Raw genomic sequence first — 14,893 nt, forward strand, 5'->3', positions numbered from 1 at the left:
ACTTAGAGGTGAAAGGTTTCCTACCCTATTATATATTTCCTGAGCCAAACTGCTCTGGATGGTGTCCTGAGGAATTATTTTCCCATTTAATCTAAAGTCTCTCTGTCTCTGTTTCTGTCTCTTTCTGTGTATTTATGTCTCTCTCTCTCTTTCTCTGTCTCTCTCAGCATTATTTCCTTAAAATATTTTTTGGGAGGAAGAAACACTTTTTTGCTATGCTGATGGTAAGCAAAAAAGGTATTTGACACATCAGGTAATAGGGAATTTATTTTATCCATCTTTGTTTCCTCTGAATTTCTTCAGTTAGAAATCATTTTCTAGCATATTTTATTTCACAAAGGAGGTTTTCACAATTTACACCTTCTGTTCAACTGTACCGTTAGCATAGTAGGCCTGACAGTGTCCTGATTATTGCCTATATGCTAAACTTTATAGAATTCCTTCTCCAGATGGGTTCTAATTTTATTCTCTTATTATCAGCACCCTGAGAATTGCATTATGGCCTTGGCCAGTTTTCGTGGTGGGTACTGGCACTGAGATGATAAAACCTGAGTAAAATCCCCTTCTCATTCTCATTTCTGTTTAAAATGCATTCATTAGAGAGTAATTCCTTCTCCAAGTTCATAGTTCACCTATGTTTAAACACGTTTATGAAAGGATGAAAAAGAGAAAGATTTGACTCTACTCTACATGTACCCAGACTTCTATTTCAAAGAAGAATCTAAAACAGAGACATAGGGACTGTAAGATTGAGGGAGGGAAACATTTTACTCCAGATGGGAGGCTGAAAGGAAGAGAGAAAAAATTAAGAGAAAGGGATGGGATAAGAACATTTCTATTGCTTAAAGCATTTTGAAACATTAAAACCGACACAAATCTTAAAAAGAACATTATAGCTCACTGGTCTAATTCTTCAGATTATTTTCTTAACTCGAGTTTTTGGCATTAGCAGTATTGTTCACTTTGGTGCTTTTTTCCTTTATTCTTTTTGCAGAAAGCATGGATTTTGTTTTAAAGTCTGTGTCACTGGAACCCTTATCTCTCTCCCTCCTTGTCTTTTCCTTGCAGAGGTTGCAAAGCAAAGGAAAGCCAATGGATTGTAGTCTTAAAAACCCTGCATAGATGATGTCTGTTTCCTGTACTCAAAACACGTGGCAGAGCTGTAAGTAAACTCTCCTCAGTGAATGATGAATTGGAAGGCTACAGACCGGAGACAAAACAAATAATTGTCTCATTTTCGTGGTGATTTGTTTCACTGGTGGGACCATGCCAGAACGGCTAGCAGAAATGCTCTTGGATCTCTGGACTCCATTAATAATATTATGGATCACTTTTCCCCCATGCCTTTACATGGCTCCCGTGAATCCATCTCAAGTTCTAATGAGTGGATCTCCTTTGGAACTAAACCGACTGAGGGAAGAAGAGCGGATTTTGAACCGTTCCAAAAGAGGCTGGGTTTGGAATCAAATGTTTGTCCTGGAAGAGTTTTCTGGACCTGAACCGATTCTTGTTGGCCGGGTAAGTTTCTGATTTTATATTTGTTTTTTGAATTTTATTTTGTTCAGATCCCAATTGCTGGAACTGTTCAGGTTCGTGAGATATTTAACATCTGCCTCCCCACAGTTTTTGAGATGCTTACTTCTAAATACTTTCAACCAGATGGCCCAGTAGTTAACCTGTTGATTTCTTTAGGAAGATGAAGATTTTTATGGTCCTCTAGGGAAAACCCATCCCACCTGCTTAGAAGGACAATGCAACACAATACTCCAGTAATGCCAAACTATTCCTTGAAGGCTTCTTCTGCCAAACCTGTTCTCTAGTGTGTAGTACTGGGAATAGTACTTGGAAAGCTGTTCATTTTTGTTAAGTTTTAATTCCTACTACATCCATCATTTAGACACTATTTTGTTTCCTTTTGTTTCAATGTGATATATTTACTATTGTACAAAGATTTTTTTTTCTTGTTTTCCTTTCCTTTTGTTTTGGTTTAATCCTTAGACTGGAGAGAGTGAAGATTGTGGTAAGATTCTTTACAGGGTGTGGTATTACAATTGGAAAAGCTATGTGGGGTATGATCATTTCATTCATTGTCAGTGGACTGAAATATTAGAATGAAAATTAGAATTTTAGTTTTCCCTTGTATGCATGTATTTGAATCTGTGTGATGTGGGGTGGCGTGGGGCGTGTTGAGGGAGGGCATGAGGGTGATATTTGTTCTGTTTTTTAGGGGGGGGTTGTTTAATTTTGAAGCATGCTATCATTGTATGTAGAATTTTAATAATGACGCTGCCAATGGCTGATTTCACTTGCAAGTGAAATTCAGGAATGAATCACATCAGTATCATTCATTTCCCAAAGATAATGATTGAAAAGAAGAATAACAAGAGAACTGAATATTGATCATCAAGACTAGTATTAACTCCTGGTTTCCCTCAGAATTTTTGATGGCATTACACTAACTACCTTAATGTTTTACAAATCAAATTAAGCTTTCTCAATGATTAAGTTGAGTCATTTGATATCATTCTCATTACTGTTGAATGGAGACAGCTTGGAAACAGAATTATCATGAGTCATTACATTGATCTTTATTGAGCCCTTTCAATACGCCATGTACTACTATACTTGGCACATAGGAATCTATTAACAAAACAATGACCTTTGCTTTTAAGAATTCATATGCTGGCCAATATTGAGGGTTAATTATTTTGTGGACACTATTGTAAAAATATTTGACTGGGCCAATTTATCCTAGTAATAGTTATCCCACCCCTCATATGGTTATATTTATGTGTAGATATACATGTATAACTATGTATACCCATACACACACAAACATAGAAAATGGGTGTATCAAAGAGGTTTGTAATCTTTTTCTCATACATACATACAAAACAAATTCTGTGAATTATTACTATTATTTTGTTGGTAATTTTGGAACCGCTATAGGTGGTAGAACTGCTAGAGGCTGTTTAGAGTCATAGTAGAACCCAGTAATGTGACTCTTTGTATATTTCCCTGCAGAAATTTTATCCTAGCTGATTACAGAGTGCAACCCACGACTGCGCTCAGGACATATGGGCTTTTTGACCAGCTATCATTTTTGTTGATGGAAAAACTGAGGCAAGAAACTGATGAATTGATAAACTAAACCAAGACTACAAAACTAATACAAGATCTAATTGGCTTCCAAATCCTACTGGGTATTTCTTTTCTTGTTTGTTTTTTTGGTCGGTCATGGGACTTGAACTCTGGGCCTGGGTGCTTGTCCCTGAGGTCTTCAGCTCAAGGCTACTGCCCTACTCCTTGAGCCACAGTGCCACTTCCAGTTTTCTGGTGGTTAATTGGAGATAGGAGTCTCACAGACTTTAGTGCCTTGGCTGGCTTTGAACCGACATCCTCAGATCTCTAGGATTATAGACATGAGCCACTAGAGCCCAGCCTTACCAGATATTTCTAAGACTGTCCTCAATTATGTACTAGCAAATAAGGACTCAGAGTTGATAACTTGTACTTGAACTATTGAGCATAAAAAGGAAAAGTACTTAAATTTGTTTACTTTTGTATATTTAAAATTTCTTTAGTTAGATTGAAAGTAACCTTTTTTTATTCCATATAAAATCCTAGAAATAGATGCATTTGTTTTTAATGGCTGGCTAACAACTGTCTCTTTCTTCTACTTATCCTCATATGTCGGCATATCACTCTGGATATGTGTTGAATAATGTAAGCAAGTGAACAAACTGTGCTCAGGAGAGCATACCTTTGTTCTTATCTGAATTAAAAAAATACATAGCAATCAAATCCAGGTTTGTTTTGGACTCTGAATCTGATGTCTGCTTTGCCTTTATTCCTTAAATGAAATAATTGAGATAGAAGCAAAGAGCCAGATATTGGGCCTCCCTGATTGATTTTGTAATACTGAAGATGTTTTTCTTTGAGTGAAAGAAATCCTAGGGATTTTTGAAATGGCCAGCATGCCCTTGGGTCTAAGTAAAAAAAAAACAAAAACAAAAATAAAAAAACATTGTTCATGAATTATCCCATACACTTGTTCCAATCTAAGGCCAATTAATCAAACAATTATTAAGTCAGCATACAACTTATTTTCTTAGGACTCTTTCTGCACATATTTCTACTCATATACTTTTCCCTTTAAAGAAAATTGCTCCTGAATTATGACAGCCCTATCTGTGAGGGGGTCTTGGCTGTAGCAAAGCTAAAAATGTATTTCAGGTGACTGTTGCAAATTATGAGTAAGGCTGAGTGCAGGTATGACTCTATCAGGGTGCCCACCGGGCACTTGACAGTGTTTTATCTCTGTGCACACTCATCCACATCAGACTCTTTAAACCCATTCCATCACCGTGCTTCTCCCCAGGAACCAGATGAGAAGCATTAGTTATTTATGCTCTTTAAAAAGCTCCCCTGTGAACCACCATGGTGTGGGCTTCGGACCTAGTTGGCTAGGTTCAAGCTCAAGGTCAGAGCTGGCATTCAAGTGATTGGCTGATCAGAGGTGCACACACTCTGACATCATCCCTGGTCTCTGTCTCTTTTTACGTATTGGTATTGCTGCATGCTGAGAAAGAATCTGAACCTTAGAGGTGGAGCTTGGAGTATTGATTTGTGTGTGTGTGGGGGGGTGGGGGTGGGTGTGACTTTCTGTTTGGTAACGCAAGGAAAAGTTATGAAATCTTTACAAGAATTATACAAGGAAGATTCACAGGAGTTTTAAGAATAAATAAATGTCAATCCCTGCTCAGTGTAGCCATCATGGCATTCTTCCGTGTGTGTGTGTGTGTGTGTGTGTGTGTGTGTGTGTGTGTGTGTGTGTGTGTGTGTCTAGTAGGAGCAATGGATAAACATGATGACAATCTTTGGTCTAGGTGAACTCAAGAAATCCAAAGGGAAGTCCCTTCATTTGCTCTGGTTGAAAGGGATTTGCTGTTCCCAGGGAAGGTGCCTGGCATTCCGTCTGGTAGACAAGTGAGATGCTCCAGTCAGGCAGAAGTCTTCATGTGATGTCATGGAACACAGAGATGTGAGGGAACACCTCATTGGTCAGAAGCAATGTGAGGCTGTGAATTTCCTCTTGAGTTAGAATGAAGAAAAAAATGCCCATTCTTATATAGGCCACCCCTATCTATTATGTCTCAAATACAGCTTATCTCCTGATTTATTCAATACTACCTTTTCTTTCTTCTTCCTGATGGTCATTATTGAATGGACACTATCTTATGTTTTTGATTTGTCTCTTGGTAAGAGGTAACTTCCATAAAGAAAATATTTATTACCTCCGTCCTTCACTAAACATTCCAGATCCTAGAACATCAATGTATGTAGGAAGCCTTCAAGAAATATTTTGCATAAATACACCAGGGAATGATCCAGTCAAATGTTGAAGGGATTCATAGAGCCATACAAGCTCAATTACATTGAGTATAAATGGCATTGGGTGGGGGGGAGGGGGATGAGAGGAAGTGGAATTTGAGGTCAGAAGTTGAGTGTTGTCCCTGAGCTTTCTTGTTCACAACTAACTCTCTACTTCTTGAGCTACAGCTCCACTTCAAGCTTTCTTGATTTTAACTTGGAGGTTAAGTTTCTTCATAGATTTTCCTGTCCTGGCTGGCTTTGAACCATGATCCTCAAATTTCAGCCTCCTCAGTAGTTTGGGATTACACGCATGATCCACCAGTGTCCTTTATTTTTTCTTAATAAATAGGGCAATGTGTTAATTTTCATGTTCTAGGCCAGCTATGAATTTAAATAATTATTTTTTTTCTTTATTGGAGGACACAGTGTCTCCCTTATGCCTGCTATCCAGTCTCTCTCTCTCTCTCCCCTCCGTCTGTTTTATTTGTTCTGCCAGGTGCTATTTTTTGTGGGGTGGTGGAGGAAATAAAAAACCCTATGCCTGGAACTGTGCTTCTTCTTCTCTTTTTTATAATAGGGCTATTTCCTCTTATAATAATTTAGCTGGATAGCCTTTATGATGTTTTTGATGATTATATTATAAAAGTGTGTTATTTTGTGCAAATGTCTGTATCTAGAATTTTTCTAAGATCAGAAATTGATATATTTTATTTACTCAATAGATATAGTATATTAAAAGATATCATAAATAGTGGAACATTTAATAAAATAATAACCAAAACCAGAATGCAAAAAAATAGCTAGGTCTTATTTATCCAATTTGCTAATTTTCTTCTTTTGATTGGAGAATTGAGTCCATTAATATTTAGGGTTATTATAGAGAGATGTGTCATAATTTCTGCCATTCTCTTCATTTCCTGTATTTTGCTGTTTTTTTCTTCTTCCTATGTTTATTAAATTGATCTTCTCATGATTTTTGACTGATTATTTCTTTGATTTTGATTGTTTCCTTTAGATTGTATTCCTCCTTTAGAGAAGGAATTTTTAATGTATTTTTATATTTACAAATGTTTATTTAAATTTATATTATATATTCAATATTGATATCTATCTATCTATCTATCTATCTATTCATTTATTTATTTTGGTTCTAGTAGTGGCGCTTGAACTCAGGACCTGAGTGTTATCCCTGAGTTTTTGCATTCCAGGCTGGTACTCAACCCCTTGTGCTCCACCACCTCCACTTCTAGCTTTGGTTGGTTAATTTGTCTCTAGTTATAAGCATGAGCTATAAGTATCTTACTATACTGATTGACTGACTTACACACACACACACACACACACACACACACACACAACTCTCCCACAGAGGAAGCGGGATCATCTTTGTAAAAACAAGTTTCCAGCCACAACACCTTATCTCCCAACTTCTTTCTAAATCTCTGCAGGGCAGAAGTCGTACAAGGTGACTCACGTCCTGCCTCTAGCTTTCTGTGGAACGAATGTGTGCAGAACATGGTCACGACACAGCAAGCTTTCAGAGTCATCACACACTTGCAATATCGGCTTTCTCTGGAAATTCTGGCTGAGAACAGAGAAAGTAACCCCTGGGAATCATAACCCAAATAGGCTTATTTGTTCTGGTCTTAGGAAAGGTGGGAGAGGGGGGTGGTGTAGGGAGGCTTGTGGTCGTTTTCGATAAATCTTGAAACATAGGCCTACTGTTAAAAGAGGCATGCAGTCTTTTTGGTAGACAGTTTGATGTCATCATGAAGCCTTCTGCTGTAAGTAAGAAGGGTGATGGATGGGGGCCCACTCGACTGCTATTTATTGAGCATCTATTATCCTCTAAGTATTCCATTGCCAACAATGTCTCTGCACTGAGCAAACACAGTTCTGTGTCATTTGTCATGTAACTAATGGGTTGTTAGGAGGAGACAGACAATAAGACAAATAATCACAGGAACACACATCACATTAACACTGAGATAAGCACTCTGAGGCAGAGGCATATGATTCTGTTTAAATTTCTACTGAGGAAGTTTGCCCGTTATGGGAGAGGATGGAATTTTCCCTAAGGAAATCACCTGTGAGCTGTGATGTAGTAACTGGGTGAACCAGTATGTAGCCAGAAGAAGAAAATATGTACTCAGCATAGCAGGGGCCAGAGTTATTTATAGAGCAGAGAGAAAGTCAAGGGTAGCTGAGCTCCTTCCTTCTGTATGCCATAACCAGTTAACATACTCTGGGGGACTGATAAACACTGGAGAGTGAATCTGCACTGATTTGGAGCCTGCAAATCTGAGGTCAGGGAGCTAGCAAAGTCAGGTTTCAGTGAGGGCCCTTTCTAGAGCCAGACAGGGAGAAAGAACAAAACCACCTTGTGGGAGCATCTTTTAAAAATGTGCTAAACTCATACTTTCGGTTTCATCTCCGACTTCCTTGCCAAACTCTGCGCTCCAATATCAATACATTAGAAGCTACAATGTCAGTGTATTAATATATTTTGGGGGAGGAGGCAGTAGGGATACACCTTCAGGCCAGAGAACTAGGACTGGAAGAGTTTTAAGTCAAAAATAGGCAAGATTTTTAGAGAGCTCTAGTTTCTTTTCCATTCAGCTCAACCTCCAAGCACCTGAGAAAGCCCCTCACTAAGCTGCTCTTGGCTATATTTTACTAAGGTGAAACTATATGGTGGATTAGGATAGTGAAGTTTTCTCTATTTTTAGATGCGGATACCATTAGAAGCAAACACACACATATGCCTAGCATGTATCAATACATATGTGTGTTATGTAACATCTATCAATTTTGAGCCCACATTACTTTAGATATTTTTTTTCTCTTTCCTACAGTCCTCAGTTCTTCATATGATTCTATGTTGGGAAAGCAAAGCAAAATAAAACAAAACACTGATTTTCCCTGGAAGTGGTCAGAGTTCTTCCAGCCTGAGTCCCCTCTGACAAACGTCCCTCTGCTGTTTGCTCCCTGGTTCCCTCCTACCTGGCTCCTGAGTGGCTCCTTATTTGGATGTGACTTGCTGGCGATGCCACATCTATTTATAATCCTCTTTCTCCAAAGCACTGACTCATTTTCTCTCTTTAAATTTGACCTTGTAACCTTCCCTCTTCCTTGTAACTTGGAAATCGTTTGAGTGGTGCTTGGTATGAAGGACAAGGGATGCCGGATAATTACACTACATTGCAGTTTATGGTGTCAGCGCGTGGTAAGAAAATTGCACTTGACATGCCATTATTTCTGCCGGCCGTTTGCATGTTAAGAGCTCTGGGCTAGGCAGCACAGCCAAATTTTATCTTTGGCCTTGTGAGAACAATTCACTGTCAGTTCCCTGAGGCTTCTGCCTACGCAGACAGAGTCTTGTGCACCAATAATTTGGCAAAAATGCAAGTCAGTATCGTGGGTCTCAATCTGGCCAAACAACACATGGTGTCTGCCTCTTGCTCCATGTCCTGACTTGAAAATAACAGACGTCTTAGAACAGTTGGAAATATTTGGTATATGATATAAATAAGGAGAATAATATTAGTCATTGAAATACAGAGAGGCCCTACACACACACACACACACACACACACACACACACACACTCCACTATAAAGAACCTTTGAACTGAGTTTGTGTATAAACTAGTCTTTCTGTAGTCTCATCCTCTCACTGTTTATTTTCTTACCAAAGACTGAGATGAAAAACAGTACTTAATTCATGCTTATTTCTATGGATACTCTGAGAAAAAAAAATCCAATTGGATTTCTTCAATTCTTTAATAGTTTGGTCATTTGAGGGTAATCCTATAGAGGCAGGTATTTTATCTACATTAAAGAAAGAGATACTTCATATGCTTATGAGTGAGTCAAATTACACACTGGTTAATAATGACAAAGTAGTCTATTGAAAAAAAAAAAAACAAAATCCAAAACAAAAACACCCTGACAGTATTGATTCCTGCCACAGGCTTGAAACTGAAATTCATAGATAAGTATTGCAAATTTAAGAAACTGGGGAATGATTTATCACAGATTCACAGGAGAAAAGAATAAGGAGTTATTGAAAAATTGAGGTATGTAATTTGAAAACATGGATGCATCCCCAGAAATACCAGAAACAATATATAGCATGTAATAGAATGTAATTATAGCAATATTTGTGTAATAGAATCAGAGTCTGTCACAAATCAAGATGTATATGCAAATGAAAATGCATTCATTCAAAAATGTTGAATATATGTGTATGCATTGATTTGCAAAAGTGACAAACTAATACTACCCACCACTCAACTGAAATACATTTTGCACCGTTTTATTGTATTTTTTCCCTCATACTACCCTCATAAGTATCTTCATATTATTAATGCTCTTGATATTATAAAATAATTTAAAGTGAATGCTAACTACATCAATAAGCACTAACCATTGTTCTTTTCCAGTTGGAAAAAACATAGTCATATATAATATATAATAGTAATATATTATGAAGTATAATAAATAATATAAGATGTAATAATATTATAACAATACAATGGGCAATAATGCAATATTTAATGTGTGATATTAACATATAATACTATAATAAATATTTAATATTTGATACATACAATATTACAGATGACATCATCATGACATCCAGGCATCCTGCTAATCCTCCTTATCAACTAGGCAGATACTTCTTCAGATTAGTAATCATGTCACAAAGCAATATAAAAAAATTAAGGAAATTCACTAATGTAATCTCTCTTCTTTTCCAACATGCGTGGACACATTATCAGATTTTTTATACAGTATTGCTATGCATTTTACTTTCTGCAATATGCTTTTATTACATTATAAAACATAATGAAATTGGAAGAACATAAATGATAATGTTTTATTGCTCAATTTTCTTAAAAATCAATGCCATCCATCTATAATAAATTCTTAGAAACCTTATTTCATGTAAAACTCATTTGGTAAATAGAATCTTACTTATAAAAACTCCAACTGTCTTAAACAGTTGGTTGTCCAATCTCATCAATGAAAAAGTACCGAACATGTGTAAGCATTTTTATGCAATGACGGAGGAAGAACAACAGCTCATGTTGCTGGACTGCTAAAATGCATGCTACACGATGTCCTTTACCTCAAAATAAAACAACTGTTTACCAGACATGAAGGTATTATATAGGGTTTTTGAAGTGGGAAACTACCTTTTAAAGTCTTCAGGTAAAATAGTCAGCTCCATGCTGTTAATAACCTTCTCAAGAAAAAAAAAGAATCTGCAAAAAATATATATTCATAGACTTACACTATGGGGAAAAAAGGTAAAATGGTGGCATGCATTAATGGAGTGCCATCTTGCTCATCTATATGTGTTTCCAAGGTAATGCTATTTAAAATATATTTCAGTATATTTCATCTATACTTACTGCTTCAATTATACTTCACTGACATTTCACTCTTAATTCACAAACACACCTTTACATAATTTTCCCATGAGTGTGTCTGTCTCTCAGTCTTGAAATATTTGGAAAGAGAATAAAAATAGCCTTGGCAACATTCAGAGATTGGAAGGTTCAGTTAAAGGATGGATAAAGTGTCTCCTAAGCATTGGTCTCCTCCAACTGGGAGTTCAATAAGTTAGGATTCCTTTCAGATTCTATAACCTGAAATAGAACTATGCCCCGCAGTGCTCTAAATAGTTGAAAATGAGGTCTCTATAATTCCACCAGCAATGGCTGCACCCGGGAGCTGGTTGGAAATGGACAATTTCATGGAGACCTGTGTGTTTCTTCACTCAGCCAATCAGAACATGCTCTTGAACAACACCCTTCAGTCATCCCTGCCCCTGTGAAAATATTAACATTATACTCGTAAAGGTTAAGAAACACTTGTATGTTTATATATTCATGAGGACATCGATCTATCCAAAGGTGAAGAGACATTAACATATGTGTATTTCGTTTTGAGGAAGTCAGTCACCAATGATGTAAATCATGCTTCTCTCCCCTCCCCCTTCCTGGCCTTGCATTCAGCATGAGGACTCAGTAGTGGAGTGCAATCCATGGGACAGGTTCATAATACTGATGTAGTAGATGTTTGTAAAAACCCCAGAAAAGGATGCCCTATCTTCTCTGAAAGCATGTGGCCAGGGCTGGAATATGGCAGTTGCAGCATCAGTATTTGTATAGATCTCCTTCTATAGGGGCTGGTTGTGTGAGGGCTGGCCAGAGTTGCAGGTCCTCTATCCTGCCCCCAGCTCACCCTGGCTCACGGAGGAGTCATCACTAACCTTTCCCTGCTCCTGGTTATAAATGCCTTCCTTCCCCCTGTATGCAGTTACCACAGTGCTCCCGATGTGCTCCGAAATCTGCAGAATATCAAGTGTCATCAGGCTTCTGGGGAGGCATGAGTAGAGTCTATATGAGCTTGGTCAGAAAGACTGGGAATATGGCTGGGACAGCAGGGAATAAAGCAACTGTACGCTTATATTCATTTCTCTGTCATCTAAATAAAAATAAATAATAAACCAGCTCTGTTGCACAGTCTTGCTTTTTTGGTTGGGAGCGTTACTGCAGAGACTATGAAACTGATGATATTGTCCAGAGACATTAAAGAGGGAAGAGAAAGGTTTTAAGTAAAATTAGGTATAAAACAAACTGACATTATTTATTATCTACTATGTTTTCCACCCTAAAACTTGCTTACTCAATATCACAATATCCTCTTGTATATAGTTCCTTTAACCCCATTACCAGATGGGGAATCATTTTCAATTAGAAGTTTTAAATTCACATACACTCTTAGTGATAACTCAGGACTCAATTTTGGAACTCACAAATGCAGAGAAGCCTTGTAACAGTTGCCAGGATATCACCCCAATTTACAGATGAGAAAAATGTTACCACTCATATAAACCAAAATATGATCTCAAGACTATAACATAGAAGGTTTATTAAAAATAGACACTAGATATGTTAATCTATTGCTAAGCTTATCTTTGTATGCCTTTCTATATGTTATTAAGAGATAAAAATATGCTCCCAAACCTTGTGAGAATTCTATACTTGATCCACATACACCTTCTAACTGTTATAGTTCCTTTTTTTTTTTTTTTTAACCAGTCCTGGGCTTGAGCTCAGGGCCTGAGCACTGTCCTTGGACTTTCTCAAGGCTAGAGCTCTACCACTTGAGCCTCAGCACCACTTCCAGCTTTTTTCTATGTATGTGGTACCAAGGAATCAAACCCCGGTCTTCATGAATGCTAGGGAAACACTCTACCATTAGACCAAACTCCCAGCCCTCTAGTTCCTTTTTAAGAAATAGCCCTGTCATAGTCTGGTCACAGAAAGGGCTAATCTCATGAGCATATTGATTTGTGAGCTGTTCTTGAAGTGAATATAAGAGATATAACACACCATTTGCCTTTTTCTTTCTCAATAATTTACTTTCAAATTGTCAACTGTTGGTATCTCACACCTATAATCCTAGCTGTTCAGGAGGCTGAAATCTGAAGAGCATGAATGAAGCCAGCCTGGGTAGGAAATTACATGACACTGTTATCTCCAATTAACCACCAAAAATGGTGATGCAATGCAAGCGTGGTTCAAAGTTATGTAGCACATATCTTGAGTGGAAATAAAAATAAAGAAAAAAAAAGACTGACTTTGTTACCTGGTATATTGCCTATACATTTATTTGTTTATTTGAAATAGTAAAAGGAAGGGGGCAAATAAGATGATTGAGAGGGGGTAGGAGGAGGGAAATGGAGACAAAAACATAAGAAGGAGTATCAATGTGTGAGAAATAATACACCCACTATCTGACTAATGAAACTGTAACCCCTCTATACATTACCCTGATAATAAAAAATTAAGTGAAAAACAAAAATGACAAAACAAAACAAAAAAACTTCCAGATAGAGTTTAGGCCTTGAGTTCAAGCCCCAAATCCAACAGCAAAAAACAACACACACACACACACACACACACACACACACACGCACACACGCACACACATGCACATATACACACACATAAATAAGTATATATATATATATATATATAAATTAATTGTGGTGAAAATGAATTGAATAACAGGCTATTTTGCTAAGTGCTTCAAATTTGTTTATGTTATTATTCCTCATTTATAGTTAAAATTTAAAACTTTTGTGCTAACCCACATCTCATTGTTTGAAAAGAGGGAGAAGATAATTTGTCTGAGCCTGGAAGATTTCTTAGCTACTCCAGAGATGATGCATTAAGTGAGTGCACTGAAATCTTTGCTTAGAAGTGGACAATTTTCTGGGGTTCATTTAAAGTGGGAATCACAATAACAGCAGGGAAAAAGAAAAAAAAGTGTAAAGGTTGAGTAGAATGAAACATAAAATCCTGTGCACATAGACAGGAGCAAAAAGAAGACAAAATGCTTGTACCCTCGGGTTGCTTGAACTAATTGTGTTAATGCTGAATAATTTAGTAACTATTCCCTGTACACTTGCAACTGAGATGGTGGACAATATTGCAGAGACTCCAGAGGCAGGATCTATAATTTACTTAGCTCTCTGCAGAGACTTCACTAGGCCCCTTTGCAAGACCACTTTTTTTTTTTTTTTTCCAAATGGATATATGCTTCTCTGTTTCATCTCCTCTGTCTCTCTTCTTACTGTTCAGCTCTTATCATGATGACTTTCCCCTGGGCGGTCCTGTCATGTCCTCTGTTACTGGTGCACCTTGCCTACTGAGAATAACTCTTTCTTGCCTTTAGCAAATTCTCTGAGGAGAAGTAATTTGGTGAACGAACAAACACAGCTATTAAAAATGACCAGATCCTGTAACTCCAAGCAAGTCAGACTCCCTAGCTACCTAAAAGCCTTTATTTAGAATGAAGGGGATTATTTATAGTGAGGCTTTTACTTCTTATTTTTAATATGCTTGTATGCATCCAAAAGTATGAATGGATTTCTCCTTGCAATTTGCTTTTAGTCATGTGTGTGTGTGATGTTCAGTAGTTTTTCCACTCAAACACCAGCCTCCCCTTGGCAGAGCTCATCCTCTGAGTGCCTCCCTGCATTCTCGCTGGAGCATTCATAATCAACCTTGGGAGGAGGTGTTTTTGGAAATCATTAGACATTTGCAATGGCTGATGCTATTGATCAAGGCCTTTGTTTTTCATGCCTTCCCTCTGCTTTCTCTGTCATTACATTCATACTGAAAAGACCTGAGGTGTGTGTTTAATATCTGCAGTGAAATTCCATATCTCCCCTGGACTATCAGGAATGTAGATAAATATTCCCATCTTTTCTCCCATTCCATTATCTGGAGAAAGAAGCAAAAAGTACATCAGTACACAGGAACACAAGCTGGAGTCAGAGGCACAAGTGACAGGGCCAAGTGGCTAAGAATCAGAGAGAGAGGATAGAAATTCTGAAACAGATAAAATACACAATGCAAAGAATACAATATAAGAAAAAAAGGTAGGCAGAGAACACACAAAGAGGTATTTACAGTAGTACAAATAAGTGGATG

General features: G+C 37.4%; 1 protein-coding gene across 3 annotated transcripts in view; it reads left to right on the forward strand.

Moving 5' to 3' along the window:
* Cdh8 (cadherin 8) overlaps positions 1-14,893 on the forward strand; it is a 299,684-nt gene that overhangs the window by 14,555 nt on the left and 270,236 nt on the right. For all 3 annotated transcript variants that reach the window (XM_090357535.1, XM_090357534.1, XM_090357533.1), the window contains exon 2: positions 1,069-1,518. In XM_090357535.1, the coding sequence (XP_090213661.1) occupies positions 1,267-1,518 (252 nt within the window). In that variant the 5' untranslated portion in view covers positions 1,069-1,266. The remainder of the gene's footprint in view (positions 1-1,068; positions 1,519-14,893) is intronic.

This window comes from Megascapheus bottae, chromosome 24 (assembly GCF_031878675.1).
Source record: "Megascapheus bottae isolate mThoBot1 chromosome 24, mThoBot2.hap1, whole genome shotgun sequence".
NCBI classification, from domain to species: Eukaryota; Metazoa; Chordata; class Mammalia; order Rodentia; family Geomyidae; genus Megascapheus; species Megascapheus bottae.